Here is a 23,729-nt window from a genome sequence, read left to right as displayed (position 1 = left end):
GAGCACGGAGCGCCGCCACTGATGTGCACTGTGCTGCCGCTTGCGATGAGAACGCGCTTTTATGTCGCTGCCGCCGCGGAATGACATATTATCCTGCGATAACCCACATATCAACAAGGTTGATGGCACTCTGACGCTGCGTTCCTGCACCTTTTTACTAGCCTAGAACGCACGATCGCGGATTGTGGATTTATATTCTTTTTTTTTGTTCCTATTCATCTGATCGGGGGCTGCTCCAGCATCGCCTCTTTCTCTGCATAGCATCTTCCACACACACACACACACACCCACACACACACACACACACACACACACACACACACACACACACACACACACACATGCACACGCCACGGAGATAGGAGGCGCACCATAACCACCCGATCGTATAAGAAATTCCCGTAAATATCCCGATTCATAAACCGCTCTCTCGCCTTTTTTTTATCCGCGAGGACCCCTTTCAAAGTAGGTTACGTTGCGTTAAAAAAAAAAAAAAGAATCGGGGGGATTTAAAAACGCAACGAACGCATCCTCTATATAAGACTCCAGCACGAAGATGATGGCCGGCGGAGCAGTACAGCAGAACGGGATATTCTCCACCGCTCACCATCACAGTCAACAACAACCACACATGGAGTCCGATCCACCGGATTCGCGAAAAAGACCGCTGGAGACCCCCACGGAGGCCAGCAGCACCAAGCGCACCAACACGGGAGGTAAGAAGGAGCGGCGACGGTGGTGGTGATGGGGATGCGGGAGCCCGTTATTAGCGTGTGAATGCTGGGTCCGTCCGTCGTATGTATTCTAGCGCCCTGTGGGGTAGAGAGAGAGAGACAGTGGCGGCGTCGAGGAAAGGGAAAGGGGGTAAGAAGCAGGTTGACTCGATTGGTATTTTTGGATGCAAAACACTGATCGTTCGATTATTATTGTGCTTGATCCGTGCATTTTTGAAAGCCCCCACAGATCCGCGGTATATAATATTTAGATGTATCCGCTTTTGTTGCAGCCAGTTTCCCCATGAGCATTACAATAATAATGGGCCAAGCTGCTTTTGTGTGAAGATGCGAGGGCAACAATGACAGGGGATCTGAGGGGGGCTGGCGGGTTTGGAGGGAACCCGTCTGTCTCCCCTTTTATCATTCTAGTTTGCTTCACTATACGTTGTGAATATTTAGGAATACTTAATGGGGGTGTTTTTGGCGCATCTCATGATTTATGCACAGAAATAGCCATAGAGGTCATCATGCTAGATGCAAAATAAGCCAGTGAGAGAATGTAAACAAGTTAAAGCCAGGGGGGCTGGCTGGTGCGTGATAGGATATAGCTCCCATCCCGTCGACGGATGACCTTGTGATAATCTCACACATCAGCCTCTGTCGCTTCTTTGGCAAGCGGATAAACAAGCATATTCATATAAAAAAAAGCTGGACTCGCGAGCGACTATAACAGGAATCCAGGGCAGCTCAGAATGCGACGTTGTTTGTGTTATAGTATGCTATGCTTTATCCAGTTATATTTTGGGGTATCATTTTGGTATTTGTCGTTTGAATTTCAAAAATGTTGTTTGCAAAGTAAAATCATCCAATCATTTCTTTCATTATTCTCTGGTTATATCCTCTGGAAATATGGATATGTCACCATGGCGATCACCATATTTGGTTTTTGTTTACATGCTGTCATGCGCCAAGCATTCCCATCACCCAGCATTGCAACCATCAGTAGCCTATTCTTGGCCATGCATCCCATCATGGACATTTGGACATACAATAGTACAATATATACCTTTAACTATTAAGGGATGATTTTGTGCCACAAAATGCTTAAACAGAAGCTAAATAATCTTCATATACCTGCAGATTTTGGGAGGCACAGACTTGACTGCTTACTGAAATTGTTATTATAAAAAAAACGTCTACATTTTGTGAGGAGAACTATCCCCTTCGGTGAGTGTGAAGGAAAATATCCTTTCAGAAATACGACAGCCAATGTCGACTTTCAGAAAAAAAGAAAAGACAAAATGAAACCCTCTAAAGACACATACATTTTGGGTGACCTACTTACTTTACTGCACAATGCCAGTTATTGGCAAGATTTAGGAAAATAGCCTTTGCAGAGCACCATCATTTTTTGGGGCTACCCCCACACTACTAAATATGACCCTTGTCACCAGTAATTGTTAATACACACTGTAAGAAAGTATCCAAAGTGCATGCAGGCTGTTAGGTTGTGGAAACGGGTGAGAGAAAGATGGGGGGGAGAACCAGCATTGTTTAAGGGGATCGATGCGATGCTGAAAGCTCTAAAGAGCCCTCCTTTACTGTATCTAAAACCATGGGCTGGTTCCCCAGGGGACTCATTGCCTACATAACAGTCAGGCACAAGCACATCCATTTAGACAAATGAAAAGGCTGGGATGATGATTATGAATTGTTCGCAAGCAAAGCAAGCCACGCTTTTTTGCTCTGAGTGGATTTGCCATGCAGGTGCTTGGTGCTGAGAATGCCACCAGGTCACAGCAGACAGCATTAACTCGATGGCCAAAATGGTGTTTGAGGGGAAAAACACTGTAGAAACGACTACTACCGTTGTCCTCAGCACTACCCCTGAAATGAACACCAATGGAGATTTCAGCGTTTGGAAGCATTTTAGCATCCTTTATCTATAAATGACTGCCAACGACATCTTAATTTAATGCTGCACTTCACTTACTGTGTTTGAACATGTGTTAGATTTGGTTGAATTATACAGCTGCCTTGGAATGGGTTTTGTCCCAGAGAAATTGATACTTTATGATGCTATTGTTCCACAACATAGCATCTCATAGCTCTCCAGTTATGATATTTATTGCTCGGTAAAATCTGATAACAAAGACATACTGAAGCTACTAGCTATGACACTTATCGTCAATAAGATCTTGTATGATTCTATTGAACGTAACATACATACTGCAACAGGCTCATTTCATACGAGTCCTGGCCTGATGCCCTCAGCCCTATAGGCTGTTCTACCACATATACACATACGTTAGTGGGCGCTTTTTATCCAAAGTGACTCACGCTGACATGAATGCATACACATATGATAAGAATATGTTTGTATTGCTTGTGAAAGCAGCACAATGGCAGCGCTCCTTTCAGGTGCACTGGGCTGCGTTCAGAAACACCATACAGTACATACAGTACAGTACACTTACATTGTGCTGAAAGGTTACACTCAGGAGTGGTGCTGAGAGATTACTAATGGTTGTTTCTCTGTATGATTAGTTGACCACATGCACACACACACACGTCACACACACACCCTGTGCTTCCTTTCTCTGTAGTGGCCTTCCTGCAGCCCCTATTTGAAAATGAAGGCATTCTATTCCCTCAAGAAACTGAGACTCATGGTAAGAGATACCCTTTGATCTTGACCTTCTTTCTTTTTTTTCTCCCTAATCCTTTTTTCTTTTTTAAGATTCAACAATGAACTTATGATATGTACTCGTTTGACAAGGGAAGGCCAAAGCTAGTTTGCAGAGCAAGCTTTTGGACTTTTCAACGGATTCAAATGGTTTGATTGCTATAAGGCATGGCTCTTAAATAGATTTTAAAGTAACATTTAAGATAAACAAAAAAAATAGTATAACATCACCATACTCTATTCATTATCCAGATTATGCATGTTTATTGTTTTGTATGCTATCAAGTCCATAACATCCATTTTCACGCTTTAAAACAAATGTGAATCCAGTGTTTATTTTGTCATGTTGCACAGACTAATTCAAATAGCCTTTGACCCACACTAACCATGCCATCGTAACTACTGGATTTATTATTGCCATACAAGTTTATGTTGTTGTGTAACATTGATGCAACGTTTCCTTTTTCTGTACTGAATACAACTGTGTATCTATCTATGACAGCTACAGTATGCAGTGCACTGCCGTTGGGGGGGGGGGGGGAACACTTCACTGACATTGTGGTTTCCCTTTTCTCCCCCCACTTGAATTGAAAGTTTGTGTGTGGTCATCATATGGGTGATAAGACCAACCCCTGTGGCGTCTGCAGTGCTTATCATGGTTGAAAAATATACATTTGACAGATATGTGGTTTTCACCCAACAACAGCAGTGACTGATTAATAGCAGACTGAACCGTGTCCAGAAATTAAATTACAAAGTCCAGGTTTTCTCCAATACGTAAGAGTTATGCGAACGAATGAGCAGAACCACAAATGGAAGTTTAATTAACCCATTAAGACCTGGAACGCATTGGTGTCATTTTTTGATTTGAGCTAAAAAGCATTATTTTACACTTTGGCTATTCAAAAATAGCAGATCTACAAGCTCATAGCGCTACGAGCTTGTAGATCTGCTATTTTTGAAAAATCGTGAAAATGTGTGCAAATCTTTGAATATATATATATTTTTAAAGTGAACATTTTGAACTCAAATCTTTGCTTCTGGGGGGTCCCTAGAACAAAATATTTTGAGATGGGGGTCCGCAGCCAAATACATATCATTTGGGGGGTCCTTGACATGAAAAAGATTGATAACCACTGACATAGAAACATAACGTTTTTCAGAAAACTGTGAGGATTTAGAAGACATTTGTAGAATCGGCTTCAGGTCTTAATGGGTTAAAAGGATATAGGAAAAGAGCAATGTGAATTTTCCATTGTGCTATCCGAAGGGTTTCAGCCCAGGACTAATCCAGATCCGTGTGAGGAAAAACGAGGAACAAAAAAGTTAACTGGGCCCAGCTGACCTATGGAGAAAACAGCTATCTCCTCTCAACCATTCTAGCAGCCTTATGGGGAAGATTGCAGGGGAAGATATGGCAATGCAATAACTTTTGAGAGAGCTATAAATCATGGGCTTGCTTCCTTACAAAAGCTAGAGGTCCTGAAGATGAAAAGACCAATGGACGGATTGTGGTTGGACTTTATAACCACAACCTTCAGCCTTGCCTTGTTATCTACAGCTACAGTATACCACCTCCATCCTCCAACCCTATACACATGCCATTCTATCACCGCAACCCTACTGGACTCCCTCTCCCTGTCAATATTCCCATTCAACTTTTATCATCACATAACAGATTTACAGGTGTAAAAGGGTGGGTGAAATTCTTTGCCATACATGCTCCCCGTCCTACATTTGCAGTTTCTATGAAAGGGCAGTGGTGGAAAAAGTACTCAGATATTTTATTTAAGTAAAAGTGTCAATACTGCAATATAGAAATACTCCGTTGCAAGTAAAGGTCTGGAATAAAAAAATTACTTGAGTAAAACTACAAAAGTATTGGTATGAAAATGTACTTAAAGTACTAAAAGTAAAAGTACTAAAATATTTGAAAATAGCCGATCTACAAGCTCACAGATGCGACGCGTTGTGAGCTTGTAGATCGGCTATTTTCAAATAGCCTATGAATGAAATAGGGCTAAAGTGGTTAATGTATGTTTCATAATATCATAATTTATATCTGAAAAGTAGCTAGTAACTAAAGTTTTCAAATAATTGTTGTGGAGCATAAGTACAATATTTGCCTCTGAGATGTAGTGGAGTAGAAGTGAAAGTACTGGAAATTGGAAATACTCAAGTAAAGTGCAAATACCTCAAAACTTTACTTAAGTACAGTAAATGTACTTAGTTACTTTCCTCCACTGTGAAAGGTGTAAGGAATAGAGGAAGGACAGAAACAGAGTAAACTGTCAGATTATGTCGAATAGTCCTATAATACATGCAATGTAAACAAATGAAATAAAACGACGCCGTTAAATTGCAGCGGGTATAAAATCACAGTCTCTTGTGCGTGGTCAGAATAGCAATGAAATGAAGTGCTTCGAGTGCTGCCGGAGAGACATCGCAGCAGTTATAATAGCAGCAGAATTATAATCCCAGTTCTTTAGTCGGTGGTAACATAACCATTCAACAAACACCAGGGTGGGTTCCCTAATAGTAGTCAGGGTATACCTCACAGATATGGATCTATTTCAAGTTTCTCCCCTCCCCCCTCCCCCCTGTCCTTTCCTCTGGCTCTCCTCTCCTGTCTGTAGCTGTGAGATATATTATAATGTATTCATTTAGTAAATGGATGGACTGGCAATGGGCTGCCTTCAGTGGTTTGGTGAAGGGAGGTGGGGGGAGGGCTTGACAATGCCCTTGCCAAGTTAAATTAGGGAGACCAGCAGTATGTTGAAAGATTGGTGTGTGTGTGTGTGTGTGTGTGTGTGTGTGTGTGTGTGTGTGTGTGTGTGTGTGTGTGTGTGTGTGTGTGTGTGTGTGTGTGTGTGTGTGTGTGTGTGTGTGTGTGTGTGTGTGTGTGTGTGTGTGTGGTGTCTTATATTGTGTATGATGGCATGTCTACATGTGTGGTTGGGATAAGGACATAAAAACTAAGCTGAAACTGCAGGGGGACACATAAATCAAGTACCCTACATGTGCACACACACACACACACACACACGCAGACACACTCGCCAGCTCTGTACTGAGCCTTGGGGTGTATGAGACTAAAGCCTCTGATGTTATCGACCCCGCGGCGAGGTCAGTGTTGTGTGTTGTTCCTGGAGCAGAGCGGAGCATCTTTTAGGTGTACTTCCTCCTCTCATTGATCCATCGGTCAGGACCACGGGGGAGGAGACGCACGTTTGGCCATGAACAAAGTGAGAGAAAGCAACCCCCTTAAAAGCAGACACCACACGGCCGGATAGTGTCAAATTCACTCTCAGAGTTCATTTAACTCTGAGAGTGTTCAAATGTAACTACATGGACCCGTATTTGTTAAATGATAAATGATGAGGATGTTATGTGTATAGAATCCAACACAAAAGGCTCTAATTGAAATTTCTAGCATTTAATCACCACCTTGTCTTCTCCCAAACTTTGCCTGTGATAGCGATTCTTTTATGTGTTGCATTTTAGGCTAACATCAGATTTGTTCTTGCAAAATAATAATGCTTTTGATCTAAAAAAAACAATTGGATACATAATGATGAATATCCTGTAATACTTGTAATTCAAAATACTTGATACAAAGCATTTTGAAAGTAAACTATTCAGTTTGCTGACGGTTCGAGTGGGAAATAATGAGTAAAAAAAGAAAAACACACACACACACACACGCTCTTATTTTCATTGCAAGTGAAAACATGTGTTTGTTATAGCATGCTAAAGCTACAACACGCCGTTTCACCAGCAGAATTTTCTATTTACGTCCATCTTGTGTCAAGGATCGATAATGTACTTTTCTTGGGGGGCCGTGTATTGTGCGTGAGAGAGGTGAACCCAGTTGATTAACTCTCAGAAAAGGGCAAACTGAGCTTTACCCAGCGATAAATCATCCGTTCTAGCCCTCAAAGACGGGCGAATTGGAACACGGCGTTCCCCCAGTCGTGGTCGTTTTTGTTGTTGGCTTCCAAGCTGCCCCAGTGTTTTTCTACGCTGCACCTTCTTCCTCTCTTTCTCCCTCCTCCCCCTGCCTCCCTCCCCTCCTCCTCCGCCACACTAATCACACTGTACTTCAGACCGTCATGACCGTGTCCTTCGCCGCCCTCCTGTTCTCTCTCCCTTCACCCTCGTCCTCATCGTTGTGTCCTCCAACCCCCCCCCCCCCCACCCCGCCTCCCCGCCTTCATAAATCGTTGGGCTTCCGTCGACGACGCTCGCTCGGCAACCGTGTCCGTCTATTGATTCGCGCTCGCCGTCAGCGGAACGCGGCTGGCGGCAGCAAAAAACTGCACTCCACCTCTTTTTTTCCTTTTTTTTTTTTTTTTTTTGAGCCACTGCGTCAAAGAAAAAAAAAAAGTGCCATTGCACAGGGTGGGGTGGGGTGAAGGCGGCGGAGGGCGGGGATACACTGTCTCGGAATCGTTTGCCGCGTGATTGGCAGAGCGAGACGCTCGTCATCGCGCAAGCTGCCGGCGGATAGGCGGGGAGAGAGGGATGGAGCTGAATATGGATGAGGCCACGATGAAAGGACCGATGCAGTAGGGAGGAATAGAAGGGCCCCCTTTTCTCTAAAATAGCCCTGATCCAAGAACAATACTCGCCACTTTTCACACACACACACACACACACACACACACACACACACACACACACACACACACACACACACACACACACACACACACACACACACACACACACACACACACACACACACACACACACAGGCACAGGCACACTCACTCGCACGCACTCGCACGCACACGCATAGAGAAGAGGCGGTTCCTTCAGTTAGCTTTGTTAGAATAGCCACCATGATGACCATCACAATTTCAAATATGGACGCCCCAAAACAAAGCGTTTCTGCGTCGGGCAGACATCTCTCTTGAAACAAAAATACGCCAGCGTGTTAGGCGATGTCGTTTTCTCTCCACGTTAGTTTATTGGTCTCATTTAGCTATTTCTATGCCAACGTTATCGTGACTCTTTCATTTTCTCTCATATGCTACCGGGAGGTTACACAAATCTCTTTTCCTATGATATAATGGATTGTGCAATCAACATTTTCATTTCTATTCGTCGCTCAACGACGCCAACTGATTGTCAATCCGTTATTTTGGCTGCATGGGCGACACAGCCGTGTGATGAAGTGTAAGTGAGCCCTAAGGCTCCTGGTGTTGATAAGTGATGTCGGCCATCTTTCAGACCAGAGACAGCTGGTCAGAGCCTCACTGCAGGAGAGCTTTACGTGTGTGTGTGTGTGTGTGTGTGTGTGTGTGTGTGTGTGTGTGTGTGTGTGTGAGAGAGAGACAGAGAGAGAGAGCATATGTACTTCTTAATGTGTCTAAGGATGTGTGCGTCTGTATGTGTGGGATTCTGTATTGTAACTTGTTTTCCTGTGTGTGTGTGTGTGTGTGTGTGTGTGTGTGTGTGTGTGTGTGTGTGTGTGTGTGTGTGTGTGTGTGTGTGTGTGCGTGCGTGCGTGTGCGTGTGCGTGTGCGTGTGCGTGTGTGCGCGCGTGCGTGCGTGTGTGTGTGTGCATGCATATGTATGCAAGCTTTAATACACAACAAAAGAGCAGAGGGCAGGATGAGGGGGTGGGAGACAAAGCCTGACCTCAGCGGCCTCCACCCCCCCCTTACCATCACTAACTCCCTGCTTAGAGGAGATGAATATTTTCCAAGTCCCCCAGCGCCCCAAGCTAGCCGGTCCCCCAGCAAACCCCCAGTCCCCCCAGCACAGCACAGAGAATAGAAAGGTGCATACAGACAAGGACAAAGACGGAGCTGGAGGTTGTGTATACCAGTGGTTCCCAAACAGTGGGTCGCGGACCCATTTTTATGGGTCATGACTAAATATCCCCCTTTTTCCCCGACATTTTTTACATCATTTCAAAAGATTTTCAAAAATGTTCCAAAATAATTAAAATAAAACAATTATTCAGAAATTTTAATTAACACTTTTCAAAAGACATTCAGAAATATAGTATATATTTTAATTCCATAATGTAAAAAAATAACTTAGTGTTAAGAACTAGGTCCTGAGGAGACACAAAATTACTTTTTTGTGTCTCAGCTGGAACAAGTTTAGGAACCACTGGTATCTTTTAGATACCAAAAGGTATATGTTCTTACCATGTTATTCAATATGTTTGTGAAAATAATAGCCAGTATTTGATTAAACACAGACTTTTGAAGGCAAAACCAGTATGGAGCTACACAATGGTTTATGCTTTGATATTATCATTGTCGATGCTTATTGAATAAGTGAAGATGTTGCTTCTAAAGTCAGACAGTGTGTAGCCAACTCTTAAACAAAAAGCTATCATGAATTCAACAGAATGAAAACAAGAAGATCAAATGACAAAACAATTGAATTTCAGCAATGGGCCGTACAAATGGGCCGTACAAACGCATTGTACCGTTTTAATTAGTCATACACACAGTCGATAAAGGGTAAGCTCATTTGAGCAGAAGAGAAACCTATATAGTAAACCATTTGGTTCATAGCCCAGGGTGTTCTCAAACATTCAACCGACATAAATGCCCCCAACTGTATATGCTGTATATGCTCCCACCATACATAATACAGTTATCTCTCATCGCTAAGTAATAATGAGAGAAAATTCCAGTGTGAAAGTACACATTACAATCCTCAGTGTTCATTCTGAAGAATGTAGCCGTGTTAACTAAATAAAAACTAAGCTATAATGACTAAAACTATGCCTGAAAATATTTACAATTTGGCTGTGCGCAGCGATGCGTTGTGAGCTTGTAGAGCGGCTATTTCCGGCATGCAGCTAAGTATTACATCAGGCATTACGATGCCATCACGGCCCGCCAAAATAAGTAACACATACTAAATTAAAAATCTGGACTGGATCAAAATTGGACTGTAGAAATACAGTGTACTGCAAAGAGTGTAGTTTATGAGAAAGGCTAATACACCAGGAGTCAGAGAGGGTTAGCTTGATCTCCGACCACACCACACCCCCCACGACGTCAACCCAACACCCTGTGCGCCTGTAGGACACCAGATCCCAGGATTTGAGGCTTCAATCCCCCTGCGTGGAGGGCCTATTCTGGGCCTGGCCCGGTCTGGAGGGGCCCTAGCAACAGATTGCACTGTTTACCCCCCAGTTTAGGTCAGATGCCTATTCATTATTTATTGTACACTGCCCCAGACTCGCTATAGAGGACAGCGGAGAAATCTTTCTCTTCATATTTTACTTTTTAGCAATTCTCTTACACACATGGAAAGACATACGTACTATGCACGCATGCGCGGCACACACACACACACACACACACACACACACACACACACACACACACACACACACACACACACACACACACACACACACACACACGCAGCGCAGCGCACACTCGTTCCTCACAACTAGACACAGAGAAGGATAGGCAATTATTTTTTTGTCAAATTATTTCGCTCGAGGAAATGAATGTGCTTCAGCTGTGTGTGTGTGTGTGTGTGTGTGTGTGTGTGTGTGTGTGTGTGTGTGTGTGTGTGTGTGTGTGTGTGTGTGTGTGTGTGTGTGTTGCTTAAAGGAAGGAAAACAAAGACTCGTCAAGGCAATGTAGAGGAGCTCTAGTTACTCAGCTATAGGGAACCACACAGGGAAGGGAACTGCAATATTTCATTGAATGTCAATATGTTGCTTCTGCTCAAGGGGTCAATATTATGACCAAATGGATGCTGAGAATCTCTGAGGCGGATACAATGCAAGTTGCACTGTAGCAAAAATAGCGACCAAATCATTGCTGTTAAAATAAATATGTATCTTGAATTGGGCTTTTATCTTTACTTGAAAGGTTTGTGTATTAAGACCACATAGTATACCATATCGCATCATTTCTGAAATATGGACACCAGTGAAACATTAATTTCCTGAACAAGTCTTAATATCTTGCTCACAGGTGTGGGTTTTTATATTACGTAGTTCACAGTAGTAGAAGAACTCATTTCAGGTGATCTTGAGGTGAGAGTAGGGGGCTAGGCCAAATGACTTCAAGTCAATATCAAGATTATTTAAAACGTATTCCTCGATTGCGATTAACGATTATGATTTTTTTACAGTGAAAATAGAAGATCTTTCACAATGTGTTGTGATGCGACCCGTTGCGAACTTGTAGATTGGCTATTATATCATTAATTTTACGCCACCATTGTATAACGAAATATAATACAGGGTTAAGAGGTTAATCAATCTAATCGATTTAGATTTAGGCTTATCGATGAGTTGATACGATTTTTTTTCTTCTTTTTTTTAATCACAAAAAAACCTTGCTTCTCCATTATTTAAACAAAATGACGTTCTAAATAAGGGTTTTCGATACGTCTTCAGGTAATTGGCCTGGCCTATTACACAATCAAAGAGCAGACAGTTGTACAGTAGCTTCCGACTTGCCCTCTCCTGCTCGCGGAAAGGACACGTTTTCAAACGTCACTCTCGGAGCCTCCTGAAGTGTAACTGAGATTAATGCGGGGCTCAGTGTTCCCTGACCCCTAGCTAAAGATTGAGGTGGCATTGTTGAGCGCGCTGATGGATCCCACATCCTGAGCAGCTGTGGCCAGTCTGCTCATTAACCTATTAAGACCGGGCTTTCTTTGGGCTATTCAAAAATAGCAGATCTACAAGCCGCGCTACGAGCTTGTAGATCTGCTATTTATTTTGAGAAATTTTAGAAAATCTTTGAATATATATATTTTTAAAGCAACATTTTTAACTCCGTTACAACTTCTGGGGGTCCCTGGAACAACATTATTTTGAGATGGGGGTCCACGGCCAAATACATTTTTAAAAAAAACGATTAGGATTTAGAAGACTTTTGTAGAATCACCAGAAGCAAAGATTTGTGTTACAAATGTTTGCTTTGAAAAATATATATATTCAAAGATTTGCACGCAATTTTCACGATGTTTCAGAAAATAGCAGATCTACAAGCTCATACCGCGGCACTCGGTGCCTCGCTATGAGCTTGTACATCTGATATTTTTGAATAGCCAAAGGAATCTAAAAAAAAAATGGCACACGGATGCGTTCCCGGTCTTACTGGGTTAAGCACAGCTTGGTTAGGTCTGCATACATCAGTATCACCTGGCACCCCTGGGACCACCGATGACACACAGGATCATCTGTAATTGCACTTTAGGTTTGGAATTAATTTGCGGGTTTTTTCCAGGGTCGAAGCGAAAAGGGCTTCACGTTCAGAGAGAATAATGAATGATGTGTGAGAAGAACTTCATGAAAGTGTCGTTGATACGCATAGTTTGAATTGAAAGCTCACGATATATCATGGCAGTTTGCAACAAGATTCACCTTCAATTTTAAGTAGAACATCTCAGGCACTGTGGGGTTATTGTTGTGTTTGGACGACCGAGAACTTCGGCGCCTTACAATGGGAAGAAGAGCCAATCTGACTGTGTTATAATCAGCGGTGTAAAGTAACTAAGTACATTTACTCAAGTACTGTACTTAAGTACAATTTTGAGGTACTTTTACAATCTCAGGGGCAAATATTGTACTTTTACTCCACTACAATTATTTGAAAACTTTAGTTACTAGTTACTTTGTAGATTTTGGTCATTATTACCAAACATACATTACCCACTTCAGCCCTATATACATTTCGGCCATTTGAAAAAAGCAGATCTACAAGCTCACAACGCGTCGCATCGCGGCGCGTTGTGAGCTTGTAGATCTGCTTTTTTTAAAAATACATTTTATGATAACTTGTGAAATTCAATTTTTGAAGTATTGACACTTTTACTTAAGTAAAAAATGTGAGTACTTTTTCCACCACTGCATACAGTAGCACGTTTGTGTATGAGCCCAGTTTTATTCTTCGTCTTACGATGTCGAAAATAGCCGATCTACAAGCTCACATTTTGGAACATTTTGACCTACTGTATATAATGCCCAAAATAGGGTCACACGGTCGAAAGTGGCTAATCGCTCTCCAGGCTTATACAAAATAAACTCAAAATGTAACAATTCACAAAGGAAATCTTAACAAGTAAAAGCTCAACTCCGACTGACCCTTTGAGAATACCATTGAGCGGAGGTGGTTGGAGGTGGTTTTCAGATGTGGTTATAATATGGTTAAAGACAGACCAGAGAGACATGGAGGTAATACAGCAACGTGTTTGACTTGCCCTGAGCCGTTTTGGTTTCATCTGAAGCCTCATCCTATCTGATAAACTACATTAATATCACCCTGATGTGGCCAGTGTGTGCATGTATGTGTAAATGTGTGTGTGTGTGTGTGTGTGTGTGTGGTGTGTGTGTGTGTGTGTGTGTGTGTGTGTGTGTGTGTGTGTGTGTGTGTGTGTGTGTGTGTGTGTGTGTGTGTGTGTGTGTGTGTGTGTGTGTGTGTGTGTGTGTGTGTGTGTGTGTGTGTGTGTGTGTGTGTGTGTGTGTGTGTGTGTGTGTGTGTGTGTGTGTGTGTGTGTGTGTGTGTGTGTGTGTGTGTGTGTGTGTGTGTGTGTGTGTGTGTGTGTGTGTGTGTGCGCGTGTGCGTGTGCACGCACGTGTGTGACTGTGTGTGCGCCTGTCCATGTGTGTGTGCCAGGTGTTTTACACTTGCATTTGTGGTGTGAATGTACTGTATTATTGTGTGTGTGTGTGTGTGCGTGTGTGCGTGTGTGCGTGTGCGTGTGCGTGTGCGCGTGAGTGTGCGTGTGCGTGTGCATGTGTGCGTGCGTGTGCGTGTGCGTGCGCGTGCGCGCGTGTGTGTGTGTGTGTGTGTGTGTGTGTGTGTGTGGTGTGTTTGATATTATTTATCAATTCCCCTGCCTTATTAATGTGGGCTGGTTATAATTAGCCACTCTATCTAAAGCAGGTCAGTCCTGGGCTCTGCTCTCTAAGTGGGTCACTGCAGAACACACTGCTACAGGAGAGAGGAGAGAGAGAGAGGGGGGAGAGAGAGGAAGAGGACGTGTGAGAAAAGATGGAGGGGAGAAGGATTAGAAGCAGTGGTGTAAAGTAACTACGTACATTTACTCAAGTACTGTACTTAAGTACACTTTTGAGGTATTTTTACTTGACTGGAGTATTTAGAATTTTCAACACTTTTACCTCTACTCCACTACATCTCTCAGAGGCAAATATTGTTTTTTTAATCCACTGCAATTATTTTTGAAACTTTAGTTACTTTGTAGATTTTGATTATTATTATCGCGACGCATTGTGAGCTTCTATATCGACTATTTGATTTTTCTGCTATGATTTTTAGACATGTTTATATTTGAAAACTTGTGAAATGGGACATTCTGCATAATGAGTACTTTTACTTTTGTACTTTAAGTATATTTTGATACCAATACCTTTGTTCTTTTACTCAAGTCACTTTTGAATTCCGGACACTTACTTGTAACAGAGTATTTCTACATGGCAGTATTGATACTTTTACTTAAGTACAAAATGTGAGTACTTTCTCCACCGCTGATTAGAAGAGAGGAGGAGGAGGAGGAGGGAAGATGAGGAAGGAAGATACGACCGAGAAGAGAGATGAAAGGACTCGAAGAAAGATGGAGAGGAGGACAAGAGGGTTAGGGGAGGAGAGAGGAAGGGGGCGGAGGATGGAGGGGAAAAAATAAAAAGGAGGGGTGCGATGTGTGGAGAGACGAGGGCACAACAGGAGGAGAGGAGAGGAGAGGAGAGGAGAGGAGAGGAGAGGAGAGGAGAGGAGAGAGGAGAGGAGAGGAGATCAGTGTTGATTTCCTCGACTAAAACTATGACGAAAAATGTTCGTTGACTACCTTTTTTTCACTGAGAAAACTAAATAAAAACAAAATAAAAACTAAGCTATGATGACTAAAACTAAGACTAAATATATTGTCAATTTCGTCAACAAATAAAAACTAGACTAAATTGTTAGTGAGGGAAACTAGTGGAGAAGATATCCAGTAGAACTAAAAGTGATTTTATGCTTGGTTGCGCTCTGAAAATAGCAGATCTACAAACTCACAACGCGTCGCGTGTGAGCTTGTAGATCGGCTATTTTCAGCATGAAACCAAGTGCAAAATCACCCATTACGACGCAAAAACATTTTAGTCGACTAAGTCAACTGTACATTTAGTCGGCTATAATCTTATGACATTTAGTCGACTAAAACTAGACTAACAGTAAAACATTTCAGGTGACTAAAATGTGACTAAAACTAAATGGAATTTGATTCAAAAGACTATGACTAAAACTACATCAAAATCAACACGAGATGAGAGGAGAGGAGAGACGAGAGGGTGGGGGGGAGGAGAGGAGGAAAGGACAGAATGAGAAGAGAAGAGAAAGTCATTAGAGGTCTTTGAAAGGAGAGTGGAAGAAAGGGTTCTGTCTGTGAAACAAGACAATATGAATCCTAGTGCCCCTGTTCTTAATACAAGGTGGACATTCTGTGAAAATAGCCGATCTACGAGCTCGCAACAACGCATTGTGAGCTTGTAGATCGGCTATTTTCGACAGAGAATTGTGGTCTAAAGAGGGAACAAAGGAGGGGACCAAGTGCAGACCCTTGGGTGACCCCAGTCAACAAAGGGTTAACCATAGAAAGAGATAGTAAGTTAGTAACCTCTAAACTCTACCTGAACACCACTGCATCGCTCCAATACATCCACTTCTCACTATAAGACATCAATTCAGGTGTATGTATTTATGGCCTGTTATGAAAATTATGTGTTAGTTATCAATGGTTCTGAGTGGGGGGGGGGGCATACCCTGCTCGGACTCTCTCTTTCCCTGGTGTTTCGCCCAGGTGGGCGTGGTTTTGAGGTTAGGTTAACCTATTAAGACCTGAAGCCGATTCTACAAATGTCTTCTAAATCCCAGCAGTTTTCTGAAAAAACGTATGTTTCTATATCAGTGGTGCTCAATCTTTTTCATGTCAAGGACCCCCAAAATGATATGTATTTGGCTGCCGACCCCCATCTCAAAATGTTTAGTTCCAGGGACCCCCAGAAGCAGAGATTAGAGTTAAAAATGTTCGCTTTAAACAATATATATTCAGAGATTTGCATTTTTTGTGGGTCACGGACCCATTTTTAAAAATATCCCTTTTGTTGTACTTCTTTCAAAAGATTTTCAATTTCTTTTTTTTCTCACAATAATTCTTCAAAACATCTAAATTCCATTTAAAAATACATTAAAAAAAAACGTTAGAAGTAGTGAAAATAGCTAGATAGTAAATAGGAAAAAAAGACGAGGAAAATAGTTGTGAGCTTGTAGATCGGCTATTTTCACTAGTTTTGGTACCGGGAAGACGTCGAATTTCTCAAAAAAAACAACTGGGGTTAAGGCACCATTTTCTGTGAGGTTATAAAGGTTAGCTTTATAGGCATATAGCCACGCCCCAACCGGGGCGAAACACCAAAGAAAGAGGAGCGTCCCGTATATATACCAATGTTGGAGGATCAGGCTAAAGAAAAAGACAGACTTCATTTCCTGCATCCAGAGACTACAGAGGGAAGAGGTCGGGGGGTCCCATGCATGCAGCTGCGTTGTCTGACATCACCGTCAGAAGCTTATAGGAAGGGCAGAGGAGTGTCAGGTTTCTTCTCCGCGCGTCTGACAGCTCAGACTTGTTGTACTCGACTATGTTGAGCAGGCGACAAGTTGATGGAGTAGTAGTAGTTGTGATGCGTCTCTGCAAAGTCCACCGCAGCCATTCCCAACCTGGGCTGAGATTTCATTGATAATGTAACATTGATCCATTCAAATCCGGGGGAACGCATCTGTGTGTAACCACTTTATCCATATTTTATACTTTGGGCTATTGAAAAATAGCAGATCTACAAGCTCGTAGCGCAACATTTGTGTAAATATTTGAATATATATATTTCTTTAAAGGGAACATTTTTTACTCAAATCTTTGCTTCTGGGGGTCCCTGGAACAACATATTTTGAGATGGGGGTCGACGGCCAAATACATATAATTTTTGGGGGTCCTTGACATGAAAAAGTTTGAGGACCACTGATTATAGCAACATACGTATTTTTTCCAGAAAACTGCTAGGATTTAGAAGACATTTGTAGAATCGGAACCTCAGGTCTAAAATGTGTTAAAAAAAGGCATGGTGTCTTTTCTTTTAAAACTTTTGAGGAATTAGTTTTAATTGTGATACCGAGAAATAAGAACGTTGGTCCCATTGATCCAAGCCGCAAATTATCATCAAATTAACCCATTAAGACCTGGAACGCATCTGTGTCACTTAAGATTTCTTTGGCTATTCAAAAATCATGGAAAAATATTTTTTATATTTTTTTCAAAAAACTGTTAGGATTTAGAAAACAGTTTTAAAGAATCGTCTCAGGTCTTAATGGGTTTATAAGCATGTTCTGAAATATGCACGCGGTCCACCCACCTAACCACTAAACAGTAAGCGATCAAATGGGTGGCCAATCGGGCCATTCAAAGTGGGCCCTGATCCAGAAACGGTTAGGAACCACTGGTTTGCTGTATATTCTAGTACATGCTGGAGAAGCACAATCTATTGCACACTCTGTAAAAAAGCCTGTGAAAGAGAAAGAGATAAAATTGACCAAACAGCGCAGCACTAAATGTTGTGATTTAGCCTATCATACAATATTGAGTCACAAACAGCCTCATCAGTGCAATTGTGCTGTTAAACTAATCAAATGGACATCTTTATATTCTCTATAAACTTTAGTTGGTTGATTTTGTGGATATATTTATTTATTCATGTTTAGTCAACACACATTTTGCTACTAATTGCGGAGACGGTTTCGGTGTTTCTAGCTCTGTTTGCATTTCTCAGAACAAGGGCACAGCCATTAGCATTGGGCTTCCTGAAGTGAGCTTCACACTGGAAGTCTATATTTTGCAATAAGTGTTATCTTTATCCAAGTAATGTGCTTATTCAGACATTTAAGGCCTTTGCAGACAGGGTGCGATTTTCCGCACGGAAAAAACGGACAATATAATTTTTTAAACGAACACATGGTTCTCAATGACCTCATGCACACCCCGTGCGGCGATGCGATGCTGTGATGCGTTTTTTTTTTTTTCAATCGAACCCAGCTCGATTCGTGCGTCTTTTCGCATGCGGTAAAAACTGATTGACTAATCGCACCCTGTGTGCAAAGGCCTTTAAGCTGTAGTAGAGCCTTCATCAGCAAATTAAGTATTATAGCTCACAATGTGTTATTTTGTGATGTTGTGAGCAGTGGTGGAAAGTAACTAAGTGCATTTACTCAAGTACTGTAGTTAAGTAACATTTTGAGGAAATTTGACTTTACTGGAGTATTTCCAATGTTCTGTACTTTTACTTCTACTCCACTACATCTCAGAGGCAAATATTGTACTTTTACTCCTCTACAATTATTTGAAAACTTTAGTTACTAATTACTTTGTAGATTTTGATTATTATTACAAAACATGTAACCACTTCAGCCCTATATACAATGCGTCGCATTGTGAGCTTGTAGATCTGCTATTTTCAAACCATTTTTTAAAATGGCAGATCTACACGCTCACAATGCGACGCCTTGTGAGCGTGTAGATCTGCTATTTTCAAACCATTTTTTAAAACATTTTGAACTTGTGAAATGGGACATTCTGCACAATGTGTACTTTTACTGTTGGTACTTTAAGTACATTTTGAATCCAATACTTTTGTACTTTTACTCAAGTACATTTTGAATTCTGGACTTTTACATAACAGAGTATATCTGCATTGCAGTATTGATACTTTTACTTAAGTAAAATAATTCAGTACTTTTTCCACCACTGGTTGTGAGCTTGTAGATTGGCTATTTGTACTACGTTTGTAAATGTTTGAACATATAAAATAGTAAGTGGTCAACATGGGAACGGATTGACGGTGGAGACACTGGACATCTGCTGTGTGTGCACTGTGTAACGGCCTCCACAGTAAAACCCACAGCCAGAGTGTACATATCAAGGATCAAGGTCACTTTATTTGTCCCTTAAGGACATTTTCCTTGGACATACCGCCCGGCTGCCAGTACGTCCAAGTTCACACAAAGGAATTAAGCTCTCAAGCTTTTTTTTTGTGTTTTATCCCTTTGACAGATTAGGTACGAATAATATCGTTGTTGTCGGGCAGAAACCTCTTATCTCCATATTTGAACTTTTATGGGTTTTTTTTTTCTTGTAAATTCATGCCCCACTTCGTCATACTGCAGTGTCACACAAACAATTATAGCCGATCTACGGCAACGCGTTTTGAGCTTGCATCTGCTATTTTTTAATTTGAATTCTGACAAGTGGACATTTCCACCCGACAGCGACGATACATTAATGCAATGGTTCTCAAACTTTAAAATGTCAAGGTCTCCCCTTAAAGGGATAGTTCACCCAGACAAAAATATTTTTTTTCCTATCAATTAGTCACCCCCACGGAGACTTGAATTCATAGATATTTTTAGTTTTTTGTCGCATTCCTCAGCCAATAATTTGATGACCAGCGGACCAGTAGGCAGCGGTTCCGGTAGGAGACACAAAGGAGACTCTTTGTGTCTCCTATCGGAACCATTGCCGGTCATCGAATTAAAAGTCTCCATGAGGTCACTAATCGATAGGGAAAAAAAAGTCATTTTGGGGGTGAACTATCCCTTTAACTCTGACAGTGTAAAAATGGTCCCCTAAAGGAACCCAGAGAGTCCCTGGAATGCACTCATTTTACACCCTTCTTATTTTATTTTTATACATAATTCGGGTATGTTTTCCTATTATTTATAACCAAATGAACCCGTACATTATAAATGGATAAATGAACACTGAATATTTTATTGTGCAGTCTTTTTTTAAGTGCAGCAGACAGATTAAAAACAGCCAGGCTACTGCACAAGGTGCCTTGCCCTTGTGAGAAAGAGTCCCCCCCCCCTGTAATAATAATCCTATTTCAATCTCTCTCCTGAGGTTAGCTGTCCTGGATTATCTAATATGAGTTATACGGTCAGGGACGGACAACCCAAAACTACTGGTACTGTAGCTAAAAGCGAAAACAGCACCACAAAGTATATGCATTTATTATAGATATATTACTAATATGTGTAATTCTTTACTATTACTAGTGTCCATATACATTATGGGTATAGTTTTGTTCTTTTGTTTGTTTTGCATTTGGATATTGAAACATGGAGGGTCGCACTCATAAATAAGTCCCATTTTTTATTCCATATGCCTCAAAATGACAAACGTTTCACCAGCCTTCATCAGTGTCCACACACCCATGAAGGCTGGATAACCGAAACGTCTGTCATCTTCTTGTCATCTTGAGTCATATGGAGCCATAAAAAAACAACTTTTATTTCTGAGCATGACCCTGTTTTGATTCATTGAACAGTCTATTTGGATAACGCACCAGAGTGGTCAGAGCGCGTGGTAGAGACACGTTTGCATTTGAATATTACCAGTGGTGGAAAAATAACTGTTTTACTGAAGTAAAAGTAGCAATACCACAATATGAAAATACTCTGTTACAAGTAAAAGGCCTGTGTTCAAAATGTTACTTGAGTAAAAGTACAAAAGTGTTGGCATCAAAATATACTTGAAGTACCAGAAGTAAAAGTACCAAAATGTTTGCATCGCGGCGCGTTGTGAGCTTGTGGATCGGCTATGTTCAAATAGATAGGTATAAAATAGGGCTGAAGTGGTTAATGTATGTTTTATAATATAATAAGTTATATCTGCAAAGTAACTAGTAACTAGAGTTTTCAAATAATTGTATCGGAGTAAAAGTACAATATTTGTCTCTGAGTTGTAGTGGAGTAGAAGTAAAAGCACTGAAAATTGGAAATAATATAGTAAAGTAAAAACACCTCAAAATTGTACTTAAGTACAGTACTTTACACCGCTTGATATTACCCACCCATTACCCACCCATTATATGCCTGTCTGCCTTGGAAAGGGGTTCCCTTGTTTGTGATCCTTCCAGAGATTTCTCCCTTTTCATTTCCCGTCAAGGGAAACCTGGGAGGTGTTCCATGGCCGACGGGGGGTCTAGTAAGGACAGGTGGTATTGTTGTGTTTTCTGTGTCAAACCTGGACCTGTAAAAGCCCCTTGAGAGGTCCCTATAATTCCTGATTTATAGTTGACTGATTGCCATGTCGCGCACAGAAAATAGCCTATCTACAAGCTCACACCGCGGCGCGCTGTGAGCTTGAAGATCGGCTATCTTCACGCGGTCAACAACGGCATGAATCCGAGCATGAATCAGGGCTTAACAGTGATTAAGGGGCGACGGAAATAAACTTGCCTTGAGTTACATCTCATACGTCCCATAATGTTACTGTAAAATGTCTTTAGCTAGAGTTCACTGCATGGCTAAGTTATACCCCGACACCAGTATGCCGACAAGAGCAGTAGGACCAGACCAGGAATGAAGGTTGAAAGTGGTTTTATTGCCAGTTGGTACAACACATGTGATGATGATGATGATATGGTGGTGATGATGATTTAACTAAATAGGAGTGAAAGACAGAAACAATCAGTAACTTAAACAAACAGAAAGCATAAACAGATCAGCATAAGTGTCTATCAAACAAATTAAACCAAGGAACATAAGTCTAATAACAGAAAACAAACTTACTTATAATGCATCGGAAGTGCTCACATAGCTGTGATTTCTTGCAGTGAATCTCTAGACAGACAAAATGTTTGTCTGCTGGTTCAACCTGAGCTTATATAGGCCCACCCCAGCTGAACCAAACTAAGCTCAGATTGGGCCCCGCCCACCACTAAGTGACATGATCAGTTTGTGAACTCCAATACACCCACTCTCAATTTGAGAGGGGGTGGATTTTGCACAGTTACTGTAAGCATTAGCCTGGTAAACCCTCCCTCCGGAAATCTCATTTCAATTCGATTTCTGTAAGGAGTCTGGTCTGAAACGCCTTTCTCCAATAATCGCTGTGGGCTGGAGTTGGGCGGGAGTAATACCGTTGACTGACAACCCCTTCAACCAATGATCGTTTTTCCCCTTCAGCCAATGAGCAGTTCATATTGACGAGCTCCAGACTATGTGACGCAACGGGACTTTTGGGACGGCCATGCCGAAAATAGGTTGCCTTATTGGGATACATGCGTGTCACTCCCCGCCCCTGCCGGTTCTCTAATTTTATATTTTTAAATAGGCTCTGTCATGATTAATTGACCACATATATGAAGTTAAACAACTAAATTCTATCCAAACGATATCTTATAAGTAAATTCCGTGCCTCAAAAAAGAAGTTTGAAAGCGTTATAAAACTGAAAGTAAGAAGTGAAGGCACTCGCACAAACAACAATGGCTGCCGTTCGTCTTTTGTCGGCGGCTCTCAGGCTGCACTCGGGTTCATTCGGGCTCACTCGAACTCGCCACCTGATTGGCCAACTGTCGCTGTCAATCACAGAACAATGAGCGACGACGCTGATAGGCTCGTCGGCTCGGCGAGCAGAGCGATTATTGGAGAAAGGCGTTTCAGACCAGACTCCTTACAGAAATCGAATTGAAATGAGATTTCCGGAGGGAGGGTTTACCAGGCTATGTAAGCATGGGGTGCTCATCCTAATCCACCAAGTCACCAGAACCAGGCCCACCCCCCTGCCCTCCCATCCCCAGTGCTTGTAACTTTGTGCCATTCTTCTCTTTAACTCATTAAGACCGGGAACGCATCTGTGTGTCATTTTTAGATTCCTTTGGCTATTCAAAAATAGCAGATCTAAATAAGAACATTATAATGTTATGTAAAATGTCAGAAAAGCTTGTAGAACTGCTATTTTTGAAAAATGTTGAAAATGTTTGATAAATATGTGTTTTAAACAGCGACATTTTTTAACTCAAATCTTCGCTTCTGGGGATTCTACAAATGTCTTCCTAAATCCTAACAGTTTAAAAAAAAAACTTATGTTGCTATAATATCTGTGGTTCTCAAACTGTTTTTCATGTCAGGGACCCCCAAATATTTTGTTCCAGGGACCCCCCCCCCCCCCCCCGAAGCAAATATTTGAGTTAAAAATGTTCGCTTCAATAATATATATATATATATATATATATATATATATATATATATATATATATATATATATATATATATATATTTGCACAAATTTTCACGAAAAAAAAAAAAAGCAGCGGCAGATCTGCTATTTTTGGAATAGCCAAAGACACGGATGCGTTCCTGGTCTTAATGGGTTAAACCGTCCTTTTAGGCCTTATTAAGCCACCCGCTTAAAGAAATCATTTGGGTGAAATCAACCTTGCCGTGGACGCACAGAAGGAAGAAAGGAAGGATGGAGTGAAGGAGTTTGAGGC

At 41.6% G+C, this 23,729-nt stretch overlaps 1 protein-coding gene across 1 annotated transcript in view; it reads left to right on the top strand.

The window, feature by feature from the left end:
* The first annotated feature begins 503 nt into the window (after nucleotides 1–503).
* LOC311050396 (RNA-binding protein Nova-1-like) overlaps nucleotides 504–23,729 on the top strand; it is an 86,189-nt gene continuing 62,963 nt past the window's right edge. The window contains exons 1-2 of the mRNA XM_084064469.1: nucleotides 504–716; nucleotides 3,323–3,388. Coding sequence (XP_083920595.1) covers nucleotides 557–716; nucleotides 3,323–3,388 — 226 coding nt within the window. The 5' untranslated portion in view covers nucleotides 504–556. The remainder of the gene's footprint in view (nucleotides 717–3,322; nucleotides 3,389–23,729) is intronic.

This window comes from Gymnoscopelus microlampas (assembly GCF_963454915.1).
Source record: "Gymnoscopelus microlampas genome assembly, chromosome: 8".
In the NCBI taxonomy this organism is placed as follows: Eukaryota; Metazoa; Chordata; class Actinopteri; order Myctophiformes; family Myctophidae; genus Gymnoscopelus; species Gymnoscopelus microlampas.
The sequence above is the reverse complement of the archived record's forward strand: the minus strand, read 5'-3'. Positions and strand labels throughout refer to the sequence as shown.